The 25,670-nt window shown below is 56.0% G+C and overlaps 2 protein-coding genes across 2 annotated transcripts in view; one reads left to right on the top strand and one right to left on the bottom strand.

Annotated features, from left to right (window-relative positions):
* LMOD1 (leiomodin 1) overlaps nucleotides 1-8,946 on the top strand; it is a 32,430-nt gene extending 23,484 nt beyond the window's left edge. The window contains 3 exon segments of the mRNA XM_007666682.4: nucleotides 3,962-4,633; nucleotides 4,636-5,577; nucleotides 7,851-8,946. Coding sequence (XP_007664872.2) covers nucleotides 3,962-4,633; nucleotides 4,636-5,577; nucleotides 7,851-7,877 — 1,641 coding nt within the window. The 3' untranslated portion in view covers nucleotides 7,878-8,946.
* A 6,512-nt stretch (nucleotides 8,947-15,458) lies between these two features.
* On the bottom strand, nucleotides 15,459-19,808 carry SHISA4 (shisa family member 4). Its single transcript, XM_029069263.1, has 5 exons — nucleotides 19,550-19,808; nucleotides 19,037-19,208; nucleotides 16,782-16,915; nucleotides 16,217-16,387; nucleotides 15,459-15,842 (listed from the first exon to the last, which is right to left on the bottom strand). Exons 1-5 carry the CDS (start codon nucleotides 19,611-19,613, stop codon nucleotides 15,796-15,798), a joined length of 588 nt encoding a protein of 195 aa, XP_028925096.1. The 5' UTR covers nucleotides 19,614-19,808; the 3' UTR covers nucleotides 15,459-15,795.
* Nucleotides 19,809-25,670: the final 5,862 nt, after the last annotated feature.

Below are 25,670 nucleotides of genomic sequence, written 5' to 3'. Positions count from 1 at the left end.
TGGAGGAGTGGAGGCAGAGGGAAGCACCTTCCGGCCCTTGGTTCCCACTCAAGGAGGTTTGGATCCCAAGAGGGAGATGTCCAGAGCTATCCTACCCTTTCCGTCCCCCACGCCAGCTTCCCCACAACCCTGTCTCCTGCTGCCCACCCTGCTGGGGCGGGCGAAGGGGCCAACCCCCACTGTAAAATCAGAGTGGACAACCGAGGAGATGGATCGGCTTAGGCTGCAGCAGGAGAGCCCGCAGTTGGACAGCAAGAAGAACTTCCTGAGAGGGAGGGTGGTGGGACACAATGGAACCCGGAGGCCAGGGCACCTTCATCTCCGAAGGGACTCCCGGGTGCTCTCGGCTGGGTCGGGGAAGCGGGGGGATGGACTAGATGGCCTCAGCGTTGCCCGAGTCCAAGATCATATCGGGGCCCAGATCTCCCCGGGGAGGGCCCCCCAGAGGGGTGGGAGGGGGTTCCGCAGAGCGGTTCCTGCTGGCTCCATCCTGCTCTCAGAACGAACAAACTCCAGGATTCCGGGGCTCAGATCCTTTTCCTTTTAAGGCAACTTCTATGAGAGTCTGAAACTCTGCAGCCTCAGTCCCAGCCCAGCCCAGCCCCAGCCCCAGCCCAGCCCCAACCCTGCCCCAACCCAAATCTAGCTCAGCCCCTCTGGCCCAGCCCATCCCAGCCCAGCCCCAGCCCCACCTCAGCCCCAGCCCAGTCCAGCCCAACCCTAGTTCCAGCCCAGGCCAAGCCCCAGCCTCTTCCCTGTTCATTCTGGGCTGTGGGAGCAAGCAGACCCTCCACTCGCTTCGCAAAACAGCTAATTAATCTGTTCCCAGTCAGTCTCCACCACCCCGCTACCCGGCTGTTCTTCATTAGTACATTTGTAGAGGCCCAGCACAGGGTTGGACACATCCCCCGCCTGCACCGACCCTGTTCCCCCGGGAACGGGGAACCAGAAGGCCCGGCCATATAGGGCAGAACCCCCAAAGCCTGGGCCGGCCGGGGAAAGCGCTGAGCTTCAGCTGGCGGCCCCCTCCACAACCTCTCCCCAGGGTCACAGGAGATGCTGAGAGGAGGGAAAGGAATGGGGTGGAAGACAGGGGTGGAGCCTCCTCCTGTGGTGGAGGGGCAGGGAGGGAAGGGAAAGGAAGAGAACTGGGTAAAGACAGCCAAAGGGCCTGGCAGAGAGGACAAGCTCTTTCCGAAGAGGCTGGGAAGGAGTCAGGCTGGGGAAGAGGTTGAACTGGGAGAGGGAATAGGGCAGGAAGCCTGCACAAGTCTCATCCAGACAACCCAAGCTTGTGGTCCCTGAAGATGAGGAAGAGGTCAGGGGATGTGCTGGAATTGGATGGGCAAGAGTAGAGAGCAAAGGCTGTCTGTGCCCTTGCCCCCGAGATGTCCACGGGCCTGGGGAGGAGGGCTAGTTTCTCCTCTGCCTCTACCCCTCCCATGAGCCCTGATGCCCAAAGCGATTTCCTGGGCAGGGGGTAGATGCTGCGGCGTCCAGGAATCAGAGAGGCTCCAGGTATGGGCCTAGGAGAGGAGGGGGCCAACTGGCCAGAGTCCACCGCTCAAGTCCCGGCACCAGCATGCCCACCTCTTTGGAGCTTCCTGTTTTGGCCACAGCTGTCTTCAGGGCTGCAGATCCTTGACAAACCATGACCGAGCTGTTGATCCTAAAACAACAACTGCTCCCGCTTAGCATGGCATCCCCTGTTTGTTGATTCCAGGAACCCCAGCCCTTGGGCTAGTCCGACCAGAGAACCCGCTAGTTGGACTGCTCCTGGGTTCACCCGGGTCCCCGCAGGCCAGGGGCTGCACACCGTTGTCTCCCGTGAGGCACGGGCAGAGGGCTGAGGGTGGGGAGAGACATTCCAGGGCTGTTGATCATTGTGCTCTGTGCCCTTTGGCAGCTGGCCTAAGTCCCGGTCAAAGAGCCAGGAACTTTCACTGCTAATAAATCCAGGCCAGGTCCCCGAAGGAGCCTGGTTAGGATCCAGGGACAAACCGTTACCAGAGGACTCTCTGGGCTGCTGGGGGCTGAGCCCTATGGGGGTTGAGTCATGGAGGGGAAGTTTGCTTCCCTTTGGTAGCCAACCCTGGCCCGGGCCAAGCTTTAGGGCCCACTGAGGTCATTTCATCCAGTCCTCTGCTTGTGGGCAGGCCTGCCTTTCTTCCCAATCCACACTGTCAGATTCTCTTACAAACTTCTGCATTTCCCTTGACTGTTCACCCTTTGAGAACAGGGAGCCTACCTACTAACTCTCCTGTAATCTCTGAGTGCTTATTACAGTGACATGCATAAAGTAGATTGCGAGCTCCTTGAGGGAAGGGGTCATTCTATAATTATTATATTAGGTTTTTTTAAAGTGCTTACTATGTGCTGGCACAGTTCTAAGCACTAATAATAATAATAATAATTATGGTATTTGTTGAGGCACTGTTCTAAGCACTGGGGGAGACACAGGGTAATAATAATAATGTTTGGTATTTGTTAAGCGCTTACTATGTGCCGAGCACTGTTCTAAGCGCTGGGGTAGACACAGGGGAATCAGGTGGTCCCACATGGGGCTCACAGTCTTCATCCCCATTTTACAGATGAGGTAACTGAGGCACCGAGAAGATGAAGTGACTTGCCCAAAGTCACACAGCCGGACAAGTGGCCGAGCCGGGATTCCGAACCCATGACCTCTGACTCCAAAGCCCGTGCTCTTTCCACTGAGCCACGCCGCCTTCTCTGGGGTGGTTACAAACAAATCGGGGTGGACACCAGTTCCTTTCCCATGTTGGGCTCACAGTCTCGATCCCCTTTTACAGATGAGGTAACTGAGGCATGGAGAAGTGAAGTGACTCGCCCAAGCTCACACAGCAGACAAGTGACAGACTGGGATTAGAACCTGATTAGAACCAGAGAAGCAGTGTGGCTTAGTGGAAAGAGCACGGGCTTTGAAGTCAGAGGTCATGAGTTCGAATCCCAGCTCTTCCACTTGTCAGCTGTGTGACTGTGGGCAAGCCACTTAACTTCTCTGTGCCTCAGTTACCTCATCTGTAAAATGGGGATTAAGACTGTGAGCCCCACGTGGGACAACCTGATTCCCCTGTGTCTACCCTAGTGCTTAGAACAGTGCTCTGCACATAGTAAGCGCTTAACAAATACCAACATTATTATTATTATTGTTGTTAGTGGCAAGAGCACAGGCTTGGGGGTCAGAGGATGTGGGTTCTAATCCCAGCTCTGGCACTTGTCTGCTGTGTGACCTTGGGCAAGCCACTTAACTTCTCTGTGCCTCAATTACCACATCTGTAAAATGGCGATCAGGATCATGAGCCCCACGTGGGACAACCTATCTACAAGGTAGATACCTTGTATCTACCCCAGTGCTTATAAGAGTGTTTGGCACTTAGTAAGCGTTTAACAAATACCATCATCAGTATCATTATTATTATTATTATTGACCCATGATCTTCTGACTCCCAGGCCCGTGCTCTATCCACTATGCCATGCTGCTTTTCACTCTACTGTACTCTCCCAAGCACTTAATACAGTATTCTGCAAACAGTCAGCACTCCATAAATTCTCTTGGTTGATTCCGCTTCCACACTGAGAGAGTTGGGAAGTTCTTCCTTGTGTCTCGCCATATTTTTTCCTGATGCAAGCCCCAGTCTCTCCTTTTGTTCTGCCTCCCGCGGTCAGCGAGCAGAAGGTTTGTCCCTCTTTGTGTAACAATCCTTAAACTGAAGATGGCTGTTCATTCATCAAGAGTATTTATTGAGCCCCTACTTTGTACAGAGCACTGTACTAAGCACTTGGGAGTATGCAGTAAAGTTAGTAGACACATTCCCTGCCCTAAAGGAGCTTCCTGTCTACTGGTTCTTCAGTCCAGTCCCCTGCACCCCCGGCCCACCCCATCCCCTCACCTAGCCACTCTTCTTCATGACTGTTGCCCTTGTCTCTGAATTCTCCCTAGGAAAGTAAGCCCGGAGAGTGCAAAAACGACCCCAAAAACGGAGAGGAAAGGAATAAGGATACAGGGGACAAAGTCTTGGGCCGGAAACGGGATCTGGACCTGGGGAAGGAGTCAAAAAAAGAGGCCCTGAAGAAGTTCAATAAGCAAGAGAAAGAGGATCCCGACAGCAAAGACAGAGAGAAACCCAGGGAAGAGAAAGTCATCAGGGGAATAGACAAGGGCAGGGTCAAGGCTGCCATAGACAAAAAAGAGACCGGAAAGGGAAAGGACCAGCAGGGAGAGGAGAAAAGGGTAGGGGCCAAGAAGGAGGAAGAGAAAAAAGGAAGTGATAAGGGACCAGTGGGGAAGAGGGAGGAGAAGGACAAGGGAGGAGAGAAGGAGGTGGGATCCAAAAAGGAGGGGGAGAAAAAGGAAGCGAAAAGGGGCCGGGAGTTAAGCGAGCGGAGAAGGAGCAGGGAGAGGAAAAGGGGTGGGACTCAAGAAGGAGGCAGAGAAGAAGGAAGTGAAAAGGTGCCGGCGGTGAAGCCAGAGGAGAAGGACAAGGGAGAGGAGAAAGGGGCTGCACCCAAGAAGGAGGAGGAGCAAGCCCAACAGGGAAGGGCAGAAGGCAAAAAGCAGAGCGGAGACCCTGTAGCCACAGAGGAGCCCAAGGAGGAGAGAGAGGCCGAGGCGGCGAGGCAGACAGCCGTCCCAAGAACAGCCCGGCCAGTGTCCCCCCCGGGCCTCCGGGCAGCCAGGCGGCGGCCGAGGGGGAGGAGGCTGCTTCCAGTATCTTCGACGAGCCCCTGGAGAAGGTGAAGAACAACGACCCTGAGGTGACGGAGGTGAACGTGAACAACTCTGACTGCATCAACAACGAGACCCTGGTCCGCTTCGCCGAGGCGCTGGAGTTCAACACGGTGGTCTAGGTCTTCGCGCTGGCCAACACGCGAGCCGACGACCACGTGGCCTTCGCCATCGCCCTCATGCTCAAGGCCAACAAGACCATCACCAGCGTCAACCTGGACTCCAACCACGTGACCGGCAAGGGCATCCTGGCCATCTTCCGGGCGCTGCTCCAGAACAGCACGCTGACCGAGCTCCGCTTCCACAACCAGCGGCACATCTGCGGGGGCAAGACCGAGATGGAGATGGCCAAGCTGCTCAAGGAGAACACCACCCTCCTCAAGCTGGGCTACCACTTCGAGCTGGCCGGGCCCCGCATGGCCGTCACCAACCTGCTCAGCCGCAACATGGACAAGCAGCGGCAGAAACGGCTGCTGGAGCAGAAGCAGGCCCAGGAGGGCGGCGGTGGCGATGGCGGAGAGAAGAAGAAGAAGGACCGGCTGGAGGTGCCCAAGGCAGGGGGGCCGCTCAGAGGCCCCTCTCCACAACAGTCCCCGAAGCCCTCGCCCAAGAACACCCCCAAGAAGGGGGATGCTCCACCGGCCCCGCCCCCACCCCCTCTGGCCCCACCCCCTCTGGCCCCACCTCTCCTGGTAGAGAATCTGAGGAACTCCCTCTCACCCGCCACCCAAAGGAAGATGGCCGACAAGGCGTTGCCCGCCCAGGAGAAGAACTCGCGAGACCAGCTACTGGCCGCCATTCGCTCCAGCAACCTAAAGCAACTCAAGAAGGCAAGAGGGGACTACCGTGGGACGGCTGGGGAGAGGAATCGGGCCATCCGGGGGGCCTGAATCAGGGGAGCCGGACGGGCTGAGGTGGGGTAGGCCTCATGCCTGCGAGGGCATTGGTCAGGCAGGAAACGAGGATGAGCCCCGTTGGAAACCCTAGGGTTGGGGTTGCGATGGGGTGACCAGGCCTGGCCCTCAGGATAAAGAGCTACTTGGGGTGGGATCAATCAGTCAGTCATCAATGGTACTAATTGAGCCCTTACTAAATGCAGTGCCCTGTATTGATAATAATAATGGTGGTTTTTGTTAAGCACTTACTATGTGCCAAACACTGTTCTAAGCATTGGGGTGGATACGAGGTATCAGGTTGTCCCATATGGGGCTCACAGTCTTAATCCCCATTTTACAGATGAGGAAACTGAGGCACAGAGAAGTTAAATGACTTGCCCAAAGTCACACAGCTGATAAGTGGCAGAGCCGGGATTAGAATCCACGATGTCTGACTCCCAAGCCCGGGCTCTTTCCACTAAGCCACGCTAGGAAAGTACAATACACATACAACAGAGTTAGCAGACACATTCTCTGCCCATGGCGAGCCTACAGTCCAGAAGGGATCGGCTGATGGCGTCAAGCAGTGAGCTGGGTGGAACGGGATGGACAGGGCAGGAACACCAGTGAGAGGGTAGGGTGACCCACAGATGCTCGGGACCTGGGACCTCCCTGAGCGGTAGAAGCTGGGGCCCCCTGAGTGGACCAAGGTGGGGGTTGATGTCCAGTACCCTCCACCTCCAGCCCGCCAAACCTTCGCTGGACACGGAGAGTTTCTGCCACCTTTAAAGACCCAAACTCCTCCTGCCCCTCTGCCTCGATTTAAGGTCTCTCGCTTTACAGATGTCTAGCCTGACTTCCTCAGGCTGCAGGTTAAAAGTTTCCTCCCACTGGCCTGTGCTTAGAGGAGTTGGGCAGCGGCCTGCCACTGCCTCTTGGGAAGTTGTCCCTTGGAGCCTCACCCTGAAGCCTCCTTTTCCCAGATCGGAATTGCCCATGAGATTCTTCCCCCCTAGGTGTCCTGCCAGGGCAGAGAATTCATGGCCAGAGCCAAGCTCTGGGTAGCAGGGACCAATGGGGGAATGAGAAAAGCCCCTCAAATGCCCCCCACATCCACCCCAGCAGTCCCAAAAACCCCAGGAGGGCAGAGTCAGTAACTCTGAGTCAAACCAGAGGTAAAATAATGGTAATTAAGGGCTTGAATAATGGTATTTATTAAGAGCTAGCTTTATCCTAAATCACTGGGTAGACCCAAGATAATCAGATCAACTACCGTCCCTAATCCACCCGGAGGTCAAGATGTAAAAAGTAGGGGGAGTGACCATTTTTCAGATGAGGAAAGCAAGGTAATGAGAGGTGACCTGACTTGCCCAAGCTCATACAGAAGGTCAATCAATCAGTGGTATTACTGGATGTTTAGTGGGTGCAGGGCATTGCACTGAGATTTTGGAAGAGTAAGGTACAATAGAGTCTTGCTACCCATGAGCCCTGCCCTCAAGGATCTTACAGACTATCGATCAGTCAATCAACGGTATGTAGTGAATGCTTATTATGTGCAGAGCTTACTAAGCGGTTGGGAGAGTACATCAGATTTTGTGGATCCATTCCCTGCCTATAATAAACTTACAGACTTGAGGAGGTCAGAGGCAGAGCAAGGACGAGACTCCTGATTCCCAGCCCAGGGTCTTTCCATTAAGCAACATTGCCCCTTTATATACTTGAGCAATCAAAGTGATGCAGCAGCAAGAGGGACTCTGTGGCCATGGAGAATGCATCATGTGGGCTGAAGGATATGTGGAATTAAATAACAATAATTGTGGTATTTAAGTGCTTACTATGTGCCAGGCACTGTACTAAGCACCGGGGTGGATTCGGGAAATCGGTTTGGACACAGTCCCCTGTCCCACATGGGCTCATAGTCTAAAATCCCCATTTTACAAATGAGGTGACTAAGACCCAGGGAAATGAAATGACTTGCCCAAGATCACACAGCATACAAGCGGCAGAACTGGGATTAGAACCCATGTCCTTCTGACTCCCAGGCCCAAGCTCTATCTACTAAGCCACATGGCTTCTGGCCCTTCCCTGCCCTTGGAGAGGAACGAGAGCCGGCCGGGGGATGGGAAACTGGGAGCCGTGAGGCGGGCGGAGAGGCAGACGGGCTCCTGGGGGGGGTCTAGTCGACCAAGACGAGGGTAGTAAATGTGGCTCTGAACGTCTCCCCACAGGTGGAGGTCCCCAAACTGCTGCAGTAGAGGAGCAGCGGCCGGCTTACGGAGCGGGCCCCTGGCACACTGTGCTTGTTTATCCCACGAGACCGCGCCTCGCCCCAGCCCCCGAGGACGTCGCAACTCATCTCCCTCCTCGCCCCCAGCCTGGAGAGCGGCCAGGCCCCCCACCCCCAGCACCTTGAGCCCCCGCTCCCTGCCAGGATGCAGCTCTTCATTCTCAGCTCTTTTTTCTTGTCTCTGGGATCTCAGCACACTTCTGCTTCCCGGTCCAAGCCACCCAGAGGGGGAGGAGGGGAGGAGGAGGTGGAGGAGGAGGAAGAGGAGGAGGAAGAGGAGAGGCAGAAGGAGGGGGCCCAAGGATGGAAGGTGGCACCCGCCGCGCCCCCGGCCCCAAGCCACCGCAGGCCTTGGCAGCCGTGCTGGAAGGAGTAAGCAGCAAGACCCCGTGGTTACCCTCGCTGGGGCTAGGATTCGGGCCTTGGCCCCCCAACCCGAGGAGCCCCCGAGGCCTGGCTGCTGGTGTTGGTGGGGACTTGGCCGGGCCCAGGGGTGGAGGCAGATAGAAGGAAGGGCAGGTTGGGAGGAAGGAGGAAGAGAACAGAAGAAAGGTGGAGCTGGGGAGAACAGAGCGGGGCGACAGGAAACACCTTTGATGTTGGGCCTAAACGGTGGGCTCCAGGGAAAGGGGGTAGAGCGAACCCCTTGCCTGGCCTCAGGGCCTGTGGCCCCAGGCACCATCCACCTGAGTAGAGAAGCTAAGGGGGCAGTGGTGTCTCAGAAGTTGGGCAGTGGGCAAGTGGGTAGGCATGGTCCGAGAAGGGAACGGGGCTAGTAGAGGGAGGGAGAGAGGGGCAGACTGAGGAAGCAGTGGCTCTGTTGGCAGCGGACATTGCCCTCTCACCCACGTGCTGCTGTATAAATATCCATGTATGTTTTTTGGTAAGATTTTGATAATATATACATATATATATAAACATATATATAAATATAAAATCTCTAGCTGTGGGTGGCTGTTCCGCGCTCCTGTGGCCACCAAGATTTGATGCGCAGGACACCCTCTGGATGCCCAACCCTCATTAAATTGTCTTCCATCCAGGCTTCCCCAATCACTTCTCGCTCTTCCCCCCAGCACTTCGGGAAAAGAACACTCCAACTGTGCCCCTCCTCCTCCCAGGCCAGCTGAGACCTGGTCCCGTGTCTTGTTGTGGGCGCAGAAACCGCATGGGTTTTTCAGAGCTCCCGAGGCTGTGCTCCAGGTGACTATACCCACACCAGCCAGGCTGGGGGTAGGTGGAGAGAGGACTGTGCCCCGTACTGGAGGCTGAAGAAGATCCGCCACCCAGAGAAGCCTTTGGCACTGACCCCCATCAATTTCTCAACAGTTGCAGGCCTGGGGGCGGAGGGGGGCGCAGGAATCAGCGGGTTGGGGGGATTAAGGACAGATCTATGGGGGCATCCTGGGTGCGTGCTGAAGCCCAAGTCCCTCTCCCAGGGCAAGCCTGAGCTGGTCTGTCGACGATAGCCACCTCTTCTTCCTTGGGGGCGTTTCTCAGGCCTGGTCTGCTCTCCCCACCCCCAGCCCAGCAGCAGGAGGAGGAGAGCAGAGATGTATAGGCTCCCAAGATGCCTTATTTAGGCATTTCCACTGAGCCGCAGGAGATGCTCATTCCAGTTCTCTGCCTAACTGCGGCCCGGGGCCAGCGCCACAGAAACTCAGGCCAAGAGAAGCAGCAGGCCCCTACTGCCCTGGAAGTAGACCAAGGTTTCCTGTCCAGAGGGCCTTGGCGGGGTGAGAAGGGCTCTGAGGAGAGGGGTCCAGATGCCCGGGTTAGACCTGGGACCCCTGCTCAGCCGCTGAAATCACCCTTCACTGCTACTCCTCGGCCCGATAGCACAGGAGGACTCAAGGAAAGGGGTTGAGCTCCTTCCTCCAGGCTCGGACCTGGAATCTCCCCCAACCTTAACCGGGAGCCACCCTTGTGTGCAATTACCTCCCATCCCTATGGGCAAGTCCCTTCCATCCCTGTGGGCATTTACCTTCTACTCACCCCTGCCAGGAACACTAAGGCACCTTAGTCAAACAATGCCAGAAATTGCAAACTTCTCTGCACCCCAAGTTTGCATATGTCATGGTGGGTGGGAAAGGGGGGGGGCGGGCAGCAGAGGGGAGGAAACAGAGAAATGATCTCTCCACCAAGACCGTGGGTCAAACTGCCAGTGATCCGAGCCCTGGGGTACCGATTATGGCATTTACTATATGTCAAGTCCTGTGCTAAGTGCTGGATAGAAGATAACAATACTTATGGTACTGGTTAAGCACTTATTATGTGTCAATAACTGTTCTAAGCACTGGAGTAGACACAAGCTAATCGGGTTGGATACAGTCCCTGTCCCACATGGGGCTCACCGTCTTAATTCCCATTTTACAGATAAGGTAATTGAGACCCAGAGAAGTGAATTGACCAAGGTCACACAGCAGACAAGTGGTGGAGAGAGGATTAGAACCCAGGACCTCTGACTCCCAGGCCAGTGTTCTTGCCACTAGGCCAGCCCAGCTGAATGCCCTGGGGTTGCCTGGTAGGGGGGTTCCCAGAACCGCCACCTCCAACACACACAACCCTGACCCGTCTGGGAGGAAGAGCTGCGGGCCCTGGTTTTCTCCAGGAGGCCTCGGGCTGGGGAAATAATAATAATAACGATGCTATTTGTTTAGTGCTTACCATGTGCCAAGCACTGTTCAAAACTGAAAAACCTCTTCACAGTCTTTCACAGTCTTGCCCATCTGTAAATTTGGGAACAGGGCTCCAAGGTGCACCTGCATTGCATGAGAAGCAGCGTGGCTCAGTGGAAAGAGCACGGGCTTTGGAGTCAGAGGTCATGAGTTCGAATCCTGGCTCTGCCATTTGTCAGCTGTGTGACTGTGGGCAAGTCACTTAACTTCTCTGTGCCTCAGTTACCTCATCTGTAAAATGGGGATTAGGACTGTGAGCCCCACGTGGGACAACCTGATTGCCCTGTGTCTACCCCAGCGCTTAGAACAGTGCTCTGCACATAGTAAGCGCTTAACAAATACAAACATTATTATTATTATTATTACTCAAAAATGCCAAGAGGGACCAGGACTTTGAAGCTCCAAGAATCAAGCAGTGGGGTTCACTTAGCGCTTAGCAGAGCACTGTGCTAAGCCCTTGAGAGTACAATTAGGCTTTGCTCTACCATCCCACATCAGATCCCTCTCTGCCTCCTGGCCAGGCCCAGGGAGCCTCCCGAGGCCTCTCTGCCACAGCAATCTCGTTATTGGCAGAGCCGGGAGTGGAACGGAACGGGAGATGGAAGGCCGGGAAGCAAGGCCCCCAGTCCCCAACTGGCACCTCTTAATCCCCATTTTACAGATGGGGGAACTGAGGCCCAGAGAAGTGAAGTGACTCGCCCAAGGGCACACAGCAGTCAAGTGGCAGAGCGTAGCATAGAAGTCACATCCTCTGACTCTCAGGCCCGTGCTCTATCCACTGAGCCAGGCTGGAGGTGGGCGCGGGGGTCGGGGCCGTGAGGCTCCTTCCCCCTTCCCCTCGGCCGGTCCGGGCCTCTCTGGCCGTCTGTCCATCTGCCCGTCCGTCTACCTGCCTGCCTGCACCCCGGGACTGGGCCGCCCCCTCCCCCCCAGGACCACCCCTACCTCCCCAACTTTCCTGGACCGCCCATTCTCTCCCGGACCATCGTGCTTGGGAGTCAGAGATCATGTGTTCGAATCCCGGCTCTGCCACTTGTCAGCTGTGTGACTGTGGGACAGTCACTTAAATTCTCTGTGCCTCAGTTCCCTCATCTGTGAAATGGGGATGAAGACTGTGAGCCTCATGTGGGACGACCTGATTACCCTGTATCTACCCCAGCGTTGAGAACAGTGCTCTGCATATATTAAGTGTTTAACAAATACCAACATTATTATTATTATTATCCACCCCTGGAGGGCCCTTCCTCACCCACCCCCTCCCCCCGGCGGCCCCTTCTGCCTCCTAGCCTCTGGCCACAGAAAAAGCCCCCACCTTCACCACCACACGCCGGCTCCGCCAGTTGTTTGCAGTGTGGCCTTGGGCAAATCACTTCACTGGGCCTCGGTCACCTCATCTGTAAAATGGGAATTAAGACTGAGAGCCCGCTGCAGGACAGGGACTATGTCCAACCCGATTTGCTTGCAATAATAATAATTATGGCCACTCCAGCGCTTAGTACAGCGCCTGGCACAGATTAAGGGCGTAACAGATACCATAATAATCATAATTATTATTACCTAGCCCACACTGGAGCGGGCCGCCAGGGGCTGCGGAGGGGCAAAGCCTACTTTCCGGCGCGGGAGAGGGGCGGGAGCGGGAAGGAGCGGGATGGGGCGGAATGGAGTGGGAACGGGGCGGGATGGGGCAGGATGGAGGGGGATGGAGCGGGATGGAGCGGGATGGAGGGGGATGGAGCGGGATGGAGCGGGATGGAGCGGGAACGGGGCGATGCCCGAAAAGCAGCAGGTCCCGCAGCGCCTCCCCGCGACCACCCGCCGCCAGCGCAGCGCCACATGCCACCGGGGAGCGCCTTGCTACGGCGCCGCTAGATCGCCCTGCCCCAAGATATACTACTACTAATAATAACGATGTTTATTAAGCGCTTACTATGTGCCAAGCAGTGTTCTAAGAGCTGGAGTAGCTACAAGGTAATCAGGTTATTGCCATTGTTCTTGTCTGTCCGTCTCTCCCGATTAGACCGTAAGGCCGTCAAAGGGCAGGGACTGTCTCTCTCTGTTAGCGATTTGTACATTGCATGCGCTAGGTTCAGTGCTCTGCACATAGTAAGCGCTCAATAAATACTATTGAGTGAATGAATGAAAAGGTTATAATAATAACAATGTTGGTATGTGCAGAGCGCCGTTGTAAGCGCTGGGGGAGATACAGGGGAATCAGGTTGTACCACGTGAGGCTCGCAGTCTTAATCCCCATTTTACAGATGAAGGAACTGAGGCACAGAGAAGTTAAGTGACTTACCCACAGTCACACAGCTGACAAGTGGCAGAGCCGGCATTCGAACCCATGACCTCTGACTCCCAAGCTCGTGCTCTTTCCACTGAGCCACGTATCAGGTTATCCCACGTGGGGCTCAGTCTTAATCCCCATTTTACAGATGAGGTAATTGAGGCACAGATAATTGAGGCACAGAGAAGTTAAGCAACTTGCCCAAAGACACAGCTGACAAGTGGCAGAGCTGGAATTAGAACCCACGACCTCTGACTCCGAAGTCGGTGCGCTTTCCACTAAGTCAAGCTGCTTCTCGTCCCGTGCCCCCGAACTCCGGTCCCCGGACGGCCCAAACCCCTCCTGGGGGCTCCGCGGGGAATGAGGGAGGGGAACGGGCTAGATGCCTCGATCCGGGAGGTGAGGGCCCCAACCGGGGCCGCTGGAGGGGGACCCCGCCCCGGCCTCGCCCTCCCGGGGTAAGGGCGGGCTGGAAAGGCAGAAGGGCATTCGAGGAGGGTGTCGGGGGGCCTGGGTTAAAAATAATAATGATGACAATAATAATGACGGTATTTGTTAAGCGCTATGTGCCAAGCACTGTTCTAAGCGCTGGAGCAGATACAAGGTAATCAGGTTGTCTCGCCTGGTGCGCACAGTCTTAATCCCCATTTTACAGATGAGGTAACTGAGGCACAGAGAAGTTAAGTGACTCGTCCAAAACCACACAGCTGACAAGTGGTGGAGTGGCGATTAGAACCCACATCATCTGATTGCCAAGCCCATGCTCTTTCCACTAAGCCACGGGTCCTCCTCCGGGACAGGACCCCGTAGCTGGTCCCCGTGTCCGTCCCAGCCAGGGGAGTACAAGCTACCAGGGCCATGCATGGCAAGAGTGCTTTGGATGTTTTCTGCTGGGAGCTCCGGTGCTCCCCTGCTCCTGCTGCGCACCCAGCCATCTCACCCTTCCCACCCCATTTCAAAGCACAAGTGCCCTGGGCCTTACCTCTCCTTGCTCCACCCCAAAGATAGATTTCATCCACTGGACCTTTTTGCCTAAGACTTCCTCTTCCCCCAGATCCCCTCCTCCCTCAATAATAATAATGGTACTTTTCAAGCGCTTCCTATGTGCCAAGCACTGTTCTTCCTGGAAGATAGTTCTCAGACACCTGCCCAGGCCCAGGGTCTATCGAGTGGGTTCAATTCATGCCTTTCTCTGCCCCAGCTCACTCATGCATACCTCAGAGTTTTCTCATACCTGAGTCTCTCCCCTGCTGCTGCTGGGTCCTGCCTGTTGTCGACTAGTTTCTGTGGACTGAGGGCTGTGGTTCTCCACTCTCCCTCTTCCTGCCCCTTTTGATCCCCCCATCTCCTGGCTCAGGGCTTCTCGCACTTCCATCCTGGCTGGCTCTTCAATGCTATGACTGTGAAGGAGCAGTCTGGCTCCTCCCCAGGACTTGCTGCATCCTCCACCCACCCTGCCCTTTCTCCCCTTTCCCAAACTCCCCTCTCCCAAACCACGTGTAATGCCCCTGCAGGGAAAGGCCCACAGGGTAAGTGGGCAGAGAGAGACAGGGAGCAGTGAGGGGTGGGCATAGATGGTGCCGTGGGGCCCAGCGTCTCCTGCCAGCTTCGAGTGGGTCGGGTGTCTCCGAGACGAAGGGCCCATAGAAATGGGAGCTGGTGCCTGGGCAGAGGGGCTGTCCACACTCCATAGGAGGGCAGGGGGGGCCACAAGGAGCAGAGAGGGAGTGATGGAGGGAGGGAGAGGGCCAGGCCTAGGTCCTCACCTGGGGGTGGAGAAGTGGGTGCCCCCAATCCTGTGGCTCCTGTTCCATGGTTCCTGCTCCATGGCTCTGGCTCTGTGCCTGTGGGTCCTTGGCTCCGTCGCTGCATCTCCGGCGCTATGACTCCAGCTCCACGGTTCCCTCTCCATGGCTCCGGCTCCGAGTCTCCGGCTCCATGCCTTCGGCTCTGTGGCTCCGCATCCATGGCACCAACTCCGGTCGTGAAGAGCTGTGGTCTCAAGCAGTGGGTCTCCAGAATTCCAGGACGGAGGTCCATGACGGGCCGGATCCCTGGCTGTTGGGCTTCCCATTCCAGCTGCCTCCCCTGCTCTCCCCTCGCACAGCCCCCTCCCCTCACCAAGCCCATCTGTCCCACCCTCCACAGCAAGCCAAGCCAAATCCCGGGTTCGGGGACCCACCCTCTGGAGGGGGAACAGTGGCATTGTTCCACTCCCTGTTGGGGGGTATTGTCATTGGGATGTCCAAGGCACCGGACATCCAGGTTTGCTCCCCTAACCCTAAACATGCTACCACATTAGGGCCCAGTGCCGGCCCTCCAAGCCAGTGCAACTGTGATCCTTGTCCCCAGGAACCTCCCCTCAAGACCTAGAAGAATTGCCTTGTCTAAGTGTCGGTGTAGCAGCCCCCCTGATGTGGGCAGGTGGGAAGTCCCCTGGATCAGCTCTGCTGGCACCCCTCTCCCCCAAAGGTGGGGGAGCAAGTAGACCCTTGGGTGATCCTGGGTGGGCAGCCTCCCACTCCTCCTTCTGTCCCCTCCTCCCAGGCCATCCGACAAGTTGGGGCAGTAACACAGGCCAGGCAGGGACCCATATTTACAAGTTTAATCTGGGCAATGGCTGGCTTTGGCCCCGGGTGGCTGAAGGGAGAGTGAATGGCGCATAGACCAGCCCTGGCCTAGATCCTCCCTGGCCTCCCCTTGACCGGGCAGCCACCCCTAGCCTGGGCAGTCTGGGCCAACCAGAATCATGGGACCAGCCCCCCCTGCCCTTCCTCCTCCCCCAAACCCCGCAGTCCTGCTCCGCTTCTCAGACCCCCAAGTCCAGATCCCAGTTTGGGCAGCCCCCAAACCCCAAGCCGCTTCTCTGAGGAGCAGGTGGCGGTTCAGTTCGGCGGCAGGGAGGCGGGGTCAGAAGTCGCAGCTCCTCAGGCTCCAGGGTAAGAGGACTGTGGGGGCATGTAGGGTGGAGGAGCTGGAAGAGAAGGAGTGAGAGTTGGTGGGACACTAGGGACCCTGGCTAACTGTCCCCCAAGTACCCTTTCCCGGCGTTTAGTACAGCACTTGGCTCACAGTAAGTGCTTAACGTCATCACCTCTTTCGGCATCCTGACCACCCTCCTACCCCCATCATCACTTAGGATCCTTGGGTGGCTGGGGAAGTGGGGGGTGGGGGAGGACCCAGGGAGGGATTGAGGAAACAGATACCAACAGATCCAGTGCTTAGTACAGTACCTGGCACATAGTAAGCACTTAACAGATACCATTAAAAAAAACAAACCACCTACCTGGATTGGGCGTTAGAGTAGTCTGGGGTTTGGGAGAGGCCTGAGGGGGATACATTCATTACCTGCTGGGTTGTAGCCTGGGGGCCCAGTTGGATACAGTGGGTACTGGGCAGGGGGGCCACCGGCTGGATACACGAATCCTGGCTGGGGGGGTGCGGGGCCGGCTTTGGGGTCCTCCGCTTGGTACGGATACACGGGCTGGACGGGGAAACCCGTCATGGGGATCTCCTGGCCTGTGGTAGCGGAGGTGGGGGCAGTGAGAGTGAGGAGGGCCAGTTCAGAGCCCCCCACCCATCCTGGGCCCTGAAGCCCCACCGCTCCCATCCCTTAAAGAGGATCGTCTCTAGCCCAATGCTTCCTGGCTGGGGCTCGTCCCTCCCTCTCCCCCTCCATTCTGATTCCCCATGGGACACGGCCCATGGGGCCGAAGCCCCACACCCCATTCTTTCCCCCGTGGTATCCACTGTATCCAGCCAGTTGGGGGAACTGCGCGGTCCCTGATTCCTCAGCCCTCAGCCCTGTGAAGGAGCAGCTCCTCCATACCCGAGTCTCAGACGCCCTCAACAGCCCTCCCACTGAGCCGAGCCCACAGCCCCGCGTGGTACCCGGCGCCCTCTACCCTCGCACCTTCGAAGGGGCTGTGCAGCTGGTGGCGCCGGCGATACAGGTAGCAGCAGGAGCAGAGGAAGCAGCAGATGACCGTGCAGATGATGGCAATGAAGAGGATCACGGCCGAGGCGATGCCCGCAATGGTCTTAGGGCTGGGGATACAGCGGCCGCCCGTCACTCCTCAGCTTTCTGGCTGCGGCCGGAGCGGGGACCGGGCCTGGGGCCGGGACAGAGCCCTGCCTCCGATGGCCAAAGAGACCCCACACATCCCAGGTGTCCGGGGCAGACGGCCGTGTCCCTGGCTCCACTTTAGACAACACAGATCTTTCTCCTACTACAGCTCTAGGAGGCTTTGCGTTGGAGCTGGGCTCCCCCCCACCTGCCCCCCGGAGGAGGGGATGGGACAGGAGAATGAGTGGGGTGGGGGATGAGTCCCAGCTTGAAGTCCCCCTCCCCGAACCGCTGAATTCACCTTTCACCACTGATCAAGAGCGTCATTCACAGCTCCTAAACAAGACAGCTTGTCTGATCCATGGCAGGAGGGGTGGGGGGATCCCTCCCAGATGGAAGATGGACAGGGATCAACCTTACTCAGCCAGATTGATACAGGCCAGCAAGCCAAAAAACACATAAGCACCCAGGAAACTGCCCAGCTGGAAGTTAAAATAAAGCAGCTTATCTCTCTAGTGACACCCAAATTCCTCGGGGGCGGTGAGGGGGGGAAGAGGAGGGGAATGTATGTGTGTGTGTGTGTGTGCTTTCATTCCTCTGATCTCACAGTTTGGGGCTAGGCCTGGGATACCTCAAAGGTTCAGGGCATCCAGAACCTGCCCAAACACCAAACATTCAGAGATACAAGATACAGAGATACAAGCATGTAGTACAGTGCTCTGCACACAATAAGCACTCAATAAATAATAATAATAATAATGTTGGTATTTGTTAAGCGCTTACTATGTGCAGAGCACTGTTCTAAGCGCTGGGGTAGACACAGGGGAATGAGGTTGTCCCACGTGGGGCTCACAGTCTTCATCCTCATTTTACAGATGAGGTAACTGAGGCACAGAGAAGTTAGTGACTTGCCCACAGTCACACAGCTGACAGGTGGCAGAGCTGGGATTCGAACTCATGAGCTCTGACTCCAAAGCCCAGGCTCTTTCCACTGAGCCACGCTGCTTCTCTATGAACTCAGAGGAGCCTCCCCATCTCGCACCCTCTCAGGAGAGGGGAGAACCCTCTTCCTGCCCTCTCTTGATGACTCCCCAAGCCATAGCTTCAAGCATCCGTGAGCGACAGGGGTCCTGGCTGGAGAGCGATTTGAGACAGCTGACAAGAGAAGGGAAGAGGGCCCCAGGGTCTGGAGGGAAGGGGAAGAGGGGCAAAGGTCTGGAGGCTGAGGGAGAGGGACAAGGGTGAGGGTCTGGAGAACTGTGGCTGGTTCCAGAAACTCCGGAAAATCCAGGGGTTCCAGAGGGTGTACGGTAAACTGAGGTCTCCAGGGTTGTTAGCAGAGGAAGATGGGCCCCCTGGGAGCAGGAGAAGGCTAGGTAATAGAGGGCTCCGCTGGGTTTCTCCTCTCCCATTTCACTACCACCATCTGGTCTTTCCTGGGAGGGGCAACACTGTAAACAGGGACCTTGCCGAGGGGTAGGGGAAGGGAGAAGGAGAAAGAGAGAAGAAGGGAAAGAGAGGAGGAGAGAGGAGAAGGAGAAAGAGAAGGGAAAGAAAGGAGGAAGAGAAGAAAAAGGGTGAGAGGGAGGAGGAGGGTGAGGGAGGAGAAGGGAAGAGGAAAAGGAGGATGAGAAGAGGGAGGAAGAAAAGGAGAAGGGAGAGGGAAGAGGTAAAGGTGGCGCAGGCGGTGGAGGAGGATGGAGCGGGAAGAGGAAAAGGAGGCAGGCGAGGGATGAGGAAAAGGAGGAGGGAAGAGGAAAAGGAGGAGGGAGAGGGAAGAGGAAATGGAGGAGGTGAAGGAGGAGGAGGATTATTATTACTTCTTGAACAAGGAAAACACGGGGTCGGGGTGGGTGTGGAGCTAGGCCACTGCCCGCCATGGGATGCGGCTTCTAGAGAGAAGGGGGCTCTCGTCTCCACTGCCCCCCCGGTGCAGCCATGCGGGGGCCCCCGCACTCCCGCTCAGAACTGCAAACTGCCAATTCCCCAGACCAAGCCAGCAAGGCACCCCGGGGGCCAACAGGGCTGGGGGCGGCGGGGAGGAAGAGGGCTTTGGTGGCGGGGGGGAGAGGACGGAGGGAGGGGAGAGAGGGGTCGCTGACCTGAAGGCCAGGCAGTGTTTCTGCTGCCGCTCGGTGATGAGCTTGGCCACGTTGTGGCAGCAGAAGCGCTGGTAGCAGTTGCCGCAGCAGAACGAGTAGAACTCGCAGTCGAAGCCAGGATGCCACGAGCCGTTCTGGTCCAGATACCACAGGCAGTCCTCGCCGGCCGCGGCTGCGGGCGGGCCGGGCATTTAGCGGGGCCCAGCGGCGCCGGCCGGCCCTCCGCCCCCACCCCCACCCTCCGGCCCCCCGGCCCCCCCCGCCCGGGCTGAGGGTGGGGGCTCTCCCCCCTGCACCCAGCGAGCGCTCAATAAATACGGTTCAATGAACGAAGCTGGTGGAGCGCGCTTTCCTGGCCCCGTCTCAGGGCCCATCTCCTGGCAGCTTCGTCCTTTCGGGGGGGGTCCTCTTCTGCTCGGCCCCCGCCCCCAGCCCCTGCTCCTCCTGGTTCCCCCCAGCCTCCCTCCCACGCCCCGGGGCTGTTGTCCGGCTCCGGCCCCCCGCATGGCTCACCCAGGGAGGCCGTCAGAGCGAGGAGCAGGGGCCCGGATAACCGGGGCGGCCGCGGGCCTGGCATAGCGCGGGGGTGGGGAGGGGGCAGGAGGAGGAGGAGGAGGAGGAGGAGGGAAGATGGAGGGGGACGAGAGGGAGAGGGAAGCCCGGGAGGACCTGCAGCGGAGCCCAGGCGGCGACGGGTCCAGCCCCCGCCCCTTGGCGGGAGGGTCTCCCGGGCCGCCTGAAACCCGGCCCCTGCTGGCACCGCCCGCCTGGCACCGCCCCGGCCGGGCACCGCTCCTTCCCCTCGGCCCCCTGGTCCGCCAGGGCCCGGCCCCGCCAGGCCCCTCCCCACTCCGCCCCCTCCCCCCGCCCTTCAGCCGCCGGTGCCTGGCTCCGGCCTGGCACGGCCCGTGCCGGGCTCGGGCAGTGCCTGTTCAGCTCCACTCTAGCGCGTCCCCCTCTCCGTCCTGAGGCTACCTCCCCCGCCCAGCGCCGGGATGTTCCCCGAAGCTTTAATAATAATAATAATGATAATGACATTCGGTAAACGTTTACTATGTGCCGAGCACTGTTCTAAGTGCTGGGATAGATCCCAGGTTAACGGGTTGTCCCACGGGGGGCTCACAGTCTTAATGAGGTTCTGAAGCACGGAGAAGTGAGGTCACTTGCCCAAAGTCACACAGCTGACAAGTGGCGGAGGCGGGATTAAAACCCACAAACTCTAACTCCCAAGCCCGTGCCCTTTCCACTGAGCCACACGGCTCCCACGGGGGGGCCTGGCACTCCCTCCTGCCCGCCCCCTCCCCCCCCCCCCACTGGGGCGCTCATGCTCTCCATTCCCAGGCCTGGCGAAAACTCCTCAGTCTAGGCTTCAAGGCTCTCCATCCCCTTGCCCCTTCCTACCTCTCCTCCCTTCTCTCTTTCCACCGCCCACCCCGCACGCTCCGCTCCTCCGCCGTCCACCTCCTCACCGTCCCTCGGTCTCGCCTATCCCGCCGGCGACCCCCGGGCCACGTCCTCCCGCCGTCCCGGAATGCCCTCCCTCCTCACCTCCGCCAGGCTAATTCTCTTCCCCTCTTCAAATCCCAACTTAAAGCTCACCTCCTCCAAGAGGCCTTCCCAGACTGAGCTCCCCCTTTCCCTCTGTTCCCTCTACCTCCCCCACCTCTCCGCAGCTAAACTCTCTTCTTCCCCCTTTCCCTCTGCTCCTCCCCCATCCCATCCCCTCAGCACTGTACTCGTCCCCTCAACTGTATATATCTTCATCACCCTATTTATTTTGTTTCATGAGATGTATATCACCCTGATTCTATTTATCTGCTATTGTTTTAATGAGATGTTCTTCCCCTTGACTCTATTTATTGCCACTGTTCTTGTCTGTCTCCCCCGATTAGACTGTAAACCCGTCAAAGGGCAGGGACTGTATCTGTTGCCGATTTGTCCATTCCAAGCGCTTAGTACAGTGCTCTGCACATAGTAAGCGCTCAATAAATACTATTGAATGAATGAATGAATGAATGGTACCTTTCTGGCTCTCTATCCCCTGGCTTCCGTCCTGCCCCTTGCCTCTCCTCCTCTCCCCCAGCTCCCTCCCCATTATGAACCCTGGCACCGATTCCGCAAGCCAAAGCAGGAAAATGCCCCCTTCGGTGGGCCTGGAGCTGCCACTGCCCCTTTCCTCCTCTAATAATGACAATAGTTATAATGATGGTATCTGTTAGGCACTAATAAGTGTCAAGCACTGTACTAAGTGCTGAGGTGGATATAAGATAATCAGGTTGAACACAGTCCTTGTCTTAATCATTCAGTCAATCTCGATTGTATTTATTGAGAGCACTCACTGTGTGCAGAGCACTGTACTACACCCTGGGGAGAGTTGGAAGACGTTCTCTGCCCACAGTGAGTTTACAATCTCACAGAGAAGTAGCGTAATTTCGTGGAAAGAGCACGGACTTGGGAGTCAGAGGTCGTGGCTTCTAATCACCACTCTGCTACTTGTTAGTTGAGTGACTTCAGGCAAGTCACTTAACTTCTCTGTGCCCTCAGTTATCTCATCTCTAAAATAGGGATTAAGACTGTGAGCCCCGTGTGGGACAACCCGATTACCTTGTATCTACCCCAGCGTTTAGAACAGTACTTGGCACAAAGAAAGTGCTTAACAAGTACCATCATCATTATTCTTTAGGGCTCACCATCTAAGGGGGAAGGAAAAAGGTACTGAATTCCCATTTTACAGATGAGAAAACTGAGGTGCAGAGAATAATAATAAATAATAGTAATTAGTATTATATTTGGTAAACGCTTAATATGTGCCAGGCACTGTACTAAACGCTCAGGTGGATACAAGCAAATCAGGCTGGACGCAATCCCTGTCCCACGTGGGGTTCACAGTCTCAATACTCATTTTACAGATGAGGTAACTGAGGCCCCAAGAAGTGAAGTGACTTGCCCAGGGTCACACAGCAAAGTGGTGAAGCCGAAATTAGAACCCATGATCTTCTGACCCCCAGGCCCGTGATATATCCCCTTATGCGATGCTGCTTTGCCCAAGGTCACATAACTAGTGAGTGGCAGAGCCAGGATTATCACTCAGGATTATCCTCTGACTCCCCAGCTTCTGCTCTTTCCACTGAGTGACAATGCTTCTCCAACCTTCCACCCTAACCTTACCCTAGGGAAGGGGCAGCGGCGACATTGTCTCTCAGCCTTCTGCCAGCTGAATTGGTTCTGCCCCGGGGCACTCTTAGGGTAGTTCCAGCCATTTTGGACAGGGTCCATCCTGGACTCTGGCAGTGGGAGTCCTTGTCTGCCCACCAGCACCGGGACCTAGAATGGGCAGCACCATCATTCTCCACTAATATTCACTTGATCTTAGAGTCCAGGTTGGGCTTAGCCAATAGCACCTTTCCCTGTGGGCAGCTTCTCATCTTTAAAGGCAAGAGAATAGCAACACAGTGGTGTCTGGGGTGGCCTCTCACCTGGGTGAGGGAGGGAAGAAGAAGGGTTAAACATTTGCTGGCAAAAAGAGGAGGAAGAGGGAGAGGAGGAGAAAGAGAGTTAAATCAACTAAGAGGGGACAAAGGGAACTGGGACTGGGAGGGATGGAGGGTCTGGGTAAGGATGGAGGAGGGGAGGCAGCAGAGAGACCAAGGACTATCCACAACTCTCATCTTTCCCTGGGTCTCTCCAGAAGTCCAAAGAATTATAAAGCGAGAGAGTAACAGGGAGGACATCTTAGGGCAGGGATGCTAGGAGTCTTATGGAGTTGTGGTCTGAGAGTCAAGAAATGAGATGGAAAAGCACAGATCTGGGCGGCAGACATCGTGAGATGTAATGCCAGATCTTCCTCTTGTCTACTGCATGTCCTTGGCCAAGTTACTTTATCACTATGGACCTCACTTCTGAAAATGGAAAGCAGAACACCTGCTTCTTCCCACCTCCCGGGATATTATAACAGTGGGGCAAAGAACTGACATTTATCTGGGGATTCCGGGCTGCTGGGACAGGTCTGGTCCCAAAAATCCCAGAAGGATCATGACTGATCCGTGTACTGTTTCTGTTCTTGGGCTAGCAGGGGGCTTCAGGAAGGGAGGAGAGGCTGACCTGTTAGCCCACTCGGAAAACCTTCTGGCCGGGGCGCCGGTCCAGGGGCCTTGCTAGCCCCAGGAGCACTCTGTCCTTAGCTCGGAAGCTTTTCTAGTGCTTCTGCAGTCGCTGGGGGAACCAACTCTGCCTCAGGATCCTGAACCTTCCTGCCAGCCCTGTCAGAATGATTTCAATCCAACAGTCCCCCCAAGCACTCACATATTCACTTAAATCCTTACTCAGCAATCACTTTTGTTCACATGAATATCTAATTAATGAATTCTGCTTCCAGGATGTGTAAATGCTTTTGTCTCTCCCATTACAATGCAAGCTTCCTGGGGACAAAGTTATACTTCTTTGGCTCCCAGAGGCCACTCGGTAAAAAAAAAAAGAAAGAAAATATGTCTACTACACAACATCCCAGAGATGGTAAGAGATGCCTAAGGTCACACAGTGAAGACAGAAACAGAAACACAGCACCCAATTCCTCTCCCCGCTGAGCTCCAGGAGTCCCAAACCCTTTGGACCCTGAGGAGGAGAAGCAGCAGACAAAGTGGAGATAGGGGAGACAATTCGACCCTCTCTTCCCCCAGGTCTGGGGAGGACTAAGGGACTTCGCAGGCCCCATTAGTGACAGCATTGAATCACTTCTGTGTAGACGACTCGGGAGTGTCTCCATCCCAGCCTTCCCTTCCATTAACAATCGCTAATCCCCATCAATTAGCATGTAATTGCTGGGCTCTTAGCTATTGCTAACAGGGCTATTAGCAGGTTCCACCTGCAGCGGGCTTTTCTTGGGCTTCAGCTGTTGAGTCTTCCAAGGGTTTTAGAGAGGTTGAGGAAGGGAGAGGTGAGGGGATGATCCTCTGACCCTGCTTCTCCCCTTGTAGGTCTGGGGGCTCTCTCCACTTCCCAATTTACTGAAGCCGAGCTGGGTTGCCAAGGGGCCAGGGGGCTGCCGTTCTCCAGGGCCCTTCTGGTGTGCTGTTCCCGACACCAGGAAGTAGGTGCAGGGTCGAGGGGCTGGGGAGAAAGTGTATTCCATAGGGCGGTGCTTCATGGCAGCTTCTGTAGCTTAATGGCAGCGCTTTGGGGTGGGCATAGTTGGCGGGAGCAGCTCGTGCACCTGGGGGCACCATTGAGGATGCTACCAAAGGGACCGTGACCTTGGTGGAAATGAAGAGGGAACTACAGGTATAGGGTCCTGCGTGACCCCAAATGAGCTACGTAGGATGTGAAGTGGAAAGCTGGGATGTAAACAAGGGATCAGATGGAAAGCCAGAATGTCAGTAAGATGTAATAGGCAAGGCTGGGTGTGAGATGAAAGGCCAGGCACGTGAAATAGGAGGGAGACCAGCTGTTGTGGAAAAGATACTGACCAGGTGCCGAAGAGAAGTCACCGAGTTAGGACGCTTTTAGTTATTGAGAACGGTTGAGACCAGGCGACTGGGGTCCCACAAGGAGGACAAAGCACAACCGGACCACCCTCTAGGCGATAAATAGACTCATCCAACCTATATGGTCTCCTTGCCTGCTGGTGGTTTCATTCCATGGCTCTCTTTGGGGTGCACCTGAAGAAAGGGGTGGGGGAATGTAACATTGAGTTTGTTCACATGTGGGTTAATTAGTGGAGCTCCTCCCTTCTAGTGCACCTAAAGTGAAGCAGCGTGGCTCAGTGGAAAGAGCACAGGCTTTGGAGTCAGAGGTCATGGGTTCAAATCCCAGCTCTGCCACTTGTCAGCTGTGACTTAACTTCTCTGTTAAGCAAGTCACTTAACTTCTCTGTGCCTCAGTTACCTCATCTGTAAAATGGGGGTTAAGACTGTGAGCCCCTCTTGGGACAACCGGATTCCCGTGTCTACCCCAGCGCTTAGAACAGTGCTCTGCACATAGTAAGCGCTTAACAAATACCAACATTATTATTATTAAAGTGGGGAATGTTGCCATAAAGGTTATTCATTCAATAGTATTTATTGAGTGCTATGTGCAGAGTGATGTACTAAGCGCTTGGAATGTACAAATCGGCGAATAACAAGAATAATAAGAATAACAATACTTTCCTAAATGCTTAGTACAGTGAGTGCTCTGCAGATAGTAAGTGTTCAATAAATACGTTTGGCTGAATGACTGCCAACCTTGGGACTCAGACTCCTTTGTACAGAGGGGAATGTTATGAGAGCTCTAGGCCACGGTTTTCAGCTAGGTGTTCAGTGGGTGGGGGTTCTTAACCCAGTGTGCCAGGCTTTGTCCGTGAAAGCTCCTGTGATAATCCTGCCCTAAATAGAGAGGAGGCAGGGCCTGACCAACCTGATTTTGACACCCTGAGTCCCTATGGAGTTCAAACTGCCACTGTGTAAAGGATAAAATGAGGCAGGCTGGCCACTTAGGCTGTGGAAGAGCGCCAGAGGAGGATCAATGTGATCCTGGGAAAACTCCCACCGAGAGGCCAAGCCTACGTGGGCTGCTGTGGGGCCTCGGGGACTCTTCATTCGCTCAAAGTTTGGCAGTTGGAAGGAGGGGAGCTTCCGCTCTGCTCCTCAAACGCCCCTCC

This window comes from Ornithorhynchus anatinus, chromosome 7 (genome assembly GCF_004115215.2).
Source record: "Ornithorhynchus anatinus isolate Pmale09 chromosome 7, mOrnAna1.pri.v4, whole genome shotgun sequence".
NCBI lineage: Eukaryota > Metazoa > Chordata > Mammalia > Monotremata > Ornithorhynchidae > Ornithorhynchus > Ornithorhynchus anatinus.
This window is presented reverse-complemented; position numbering and strand designations above follow the sequence as displayed.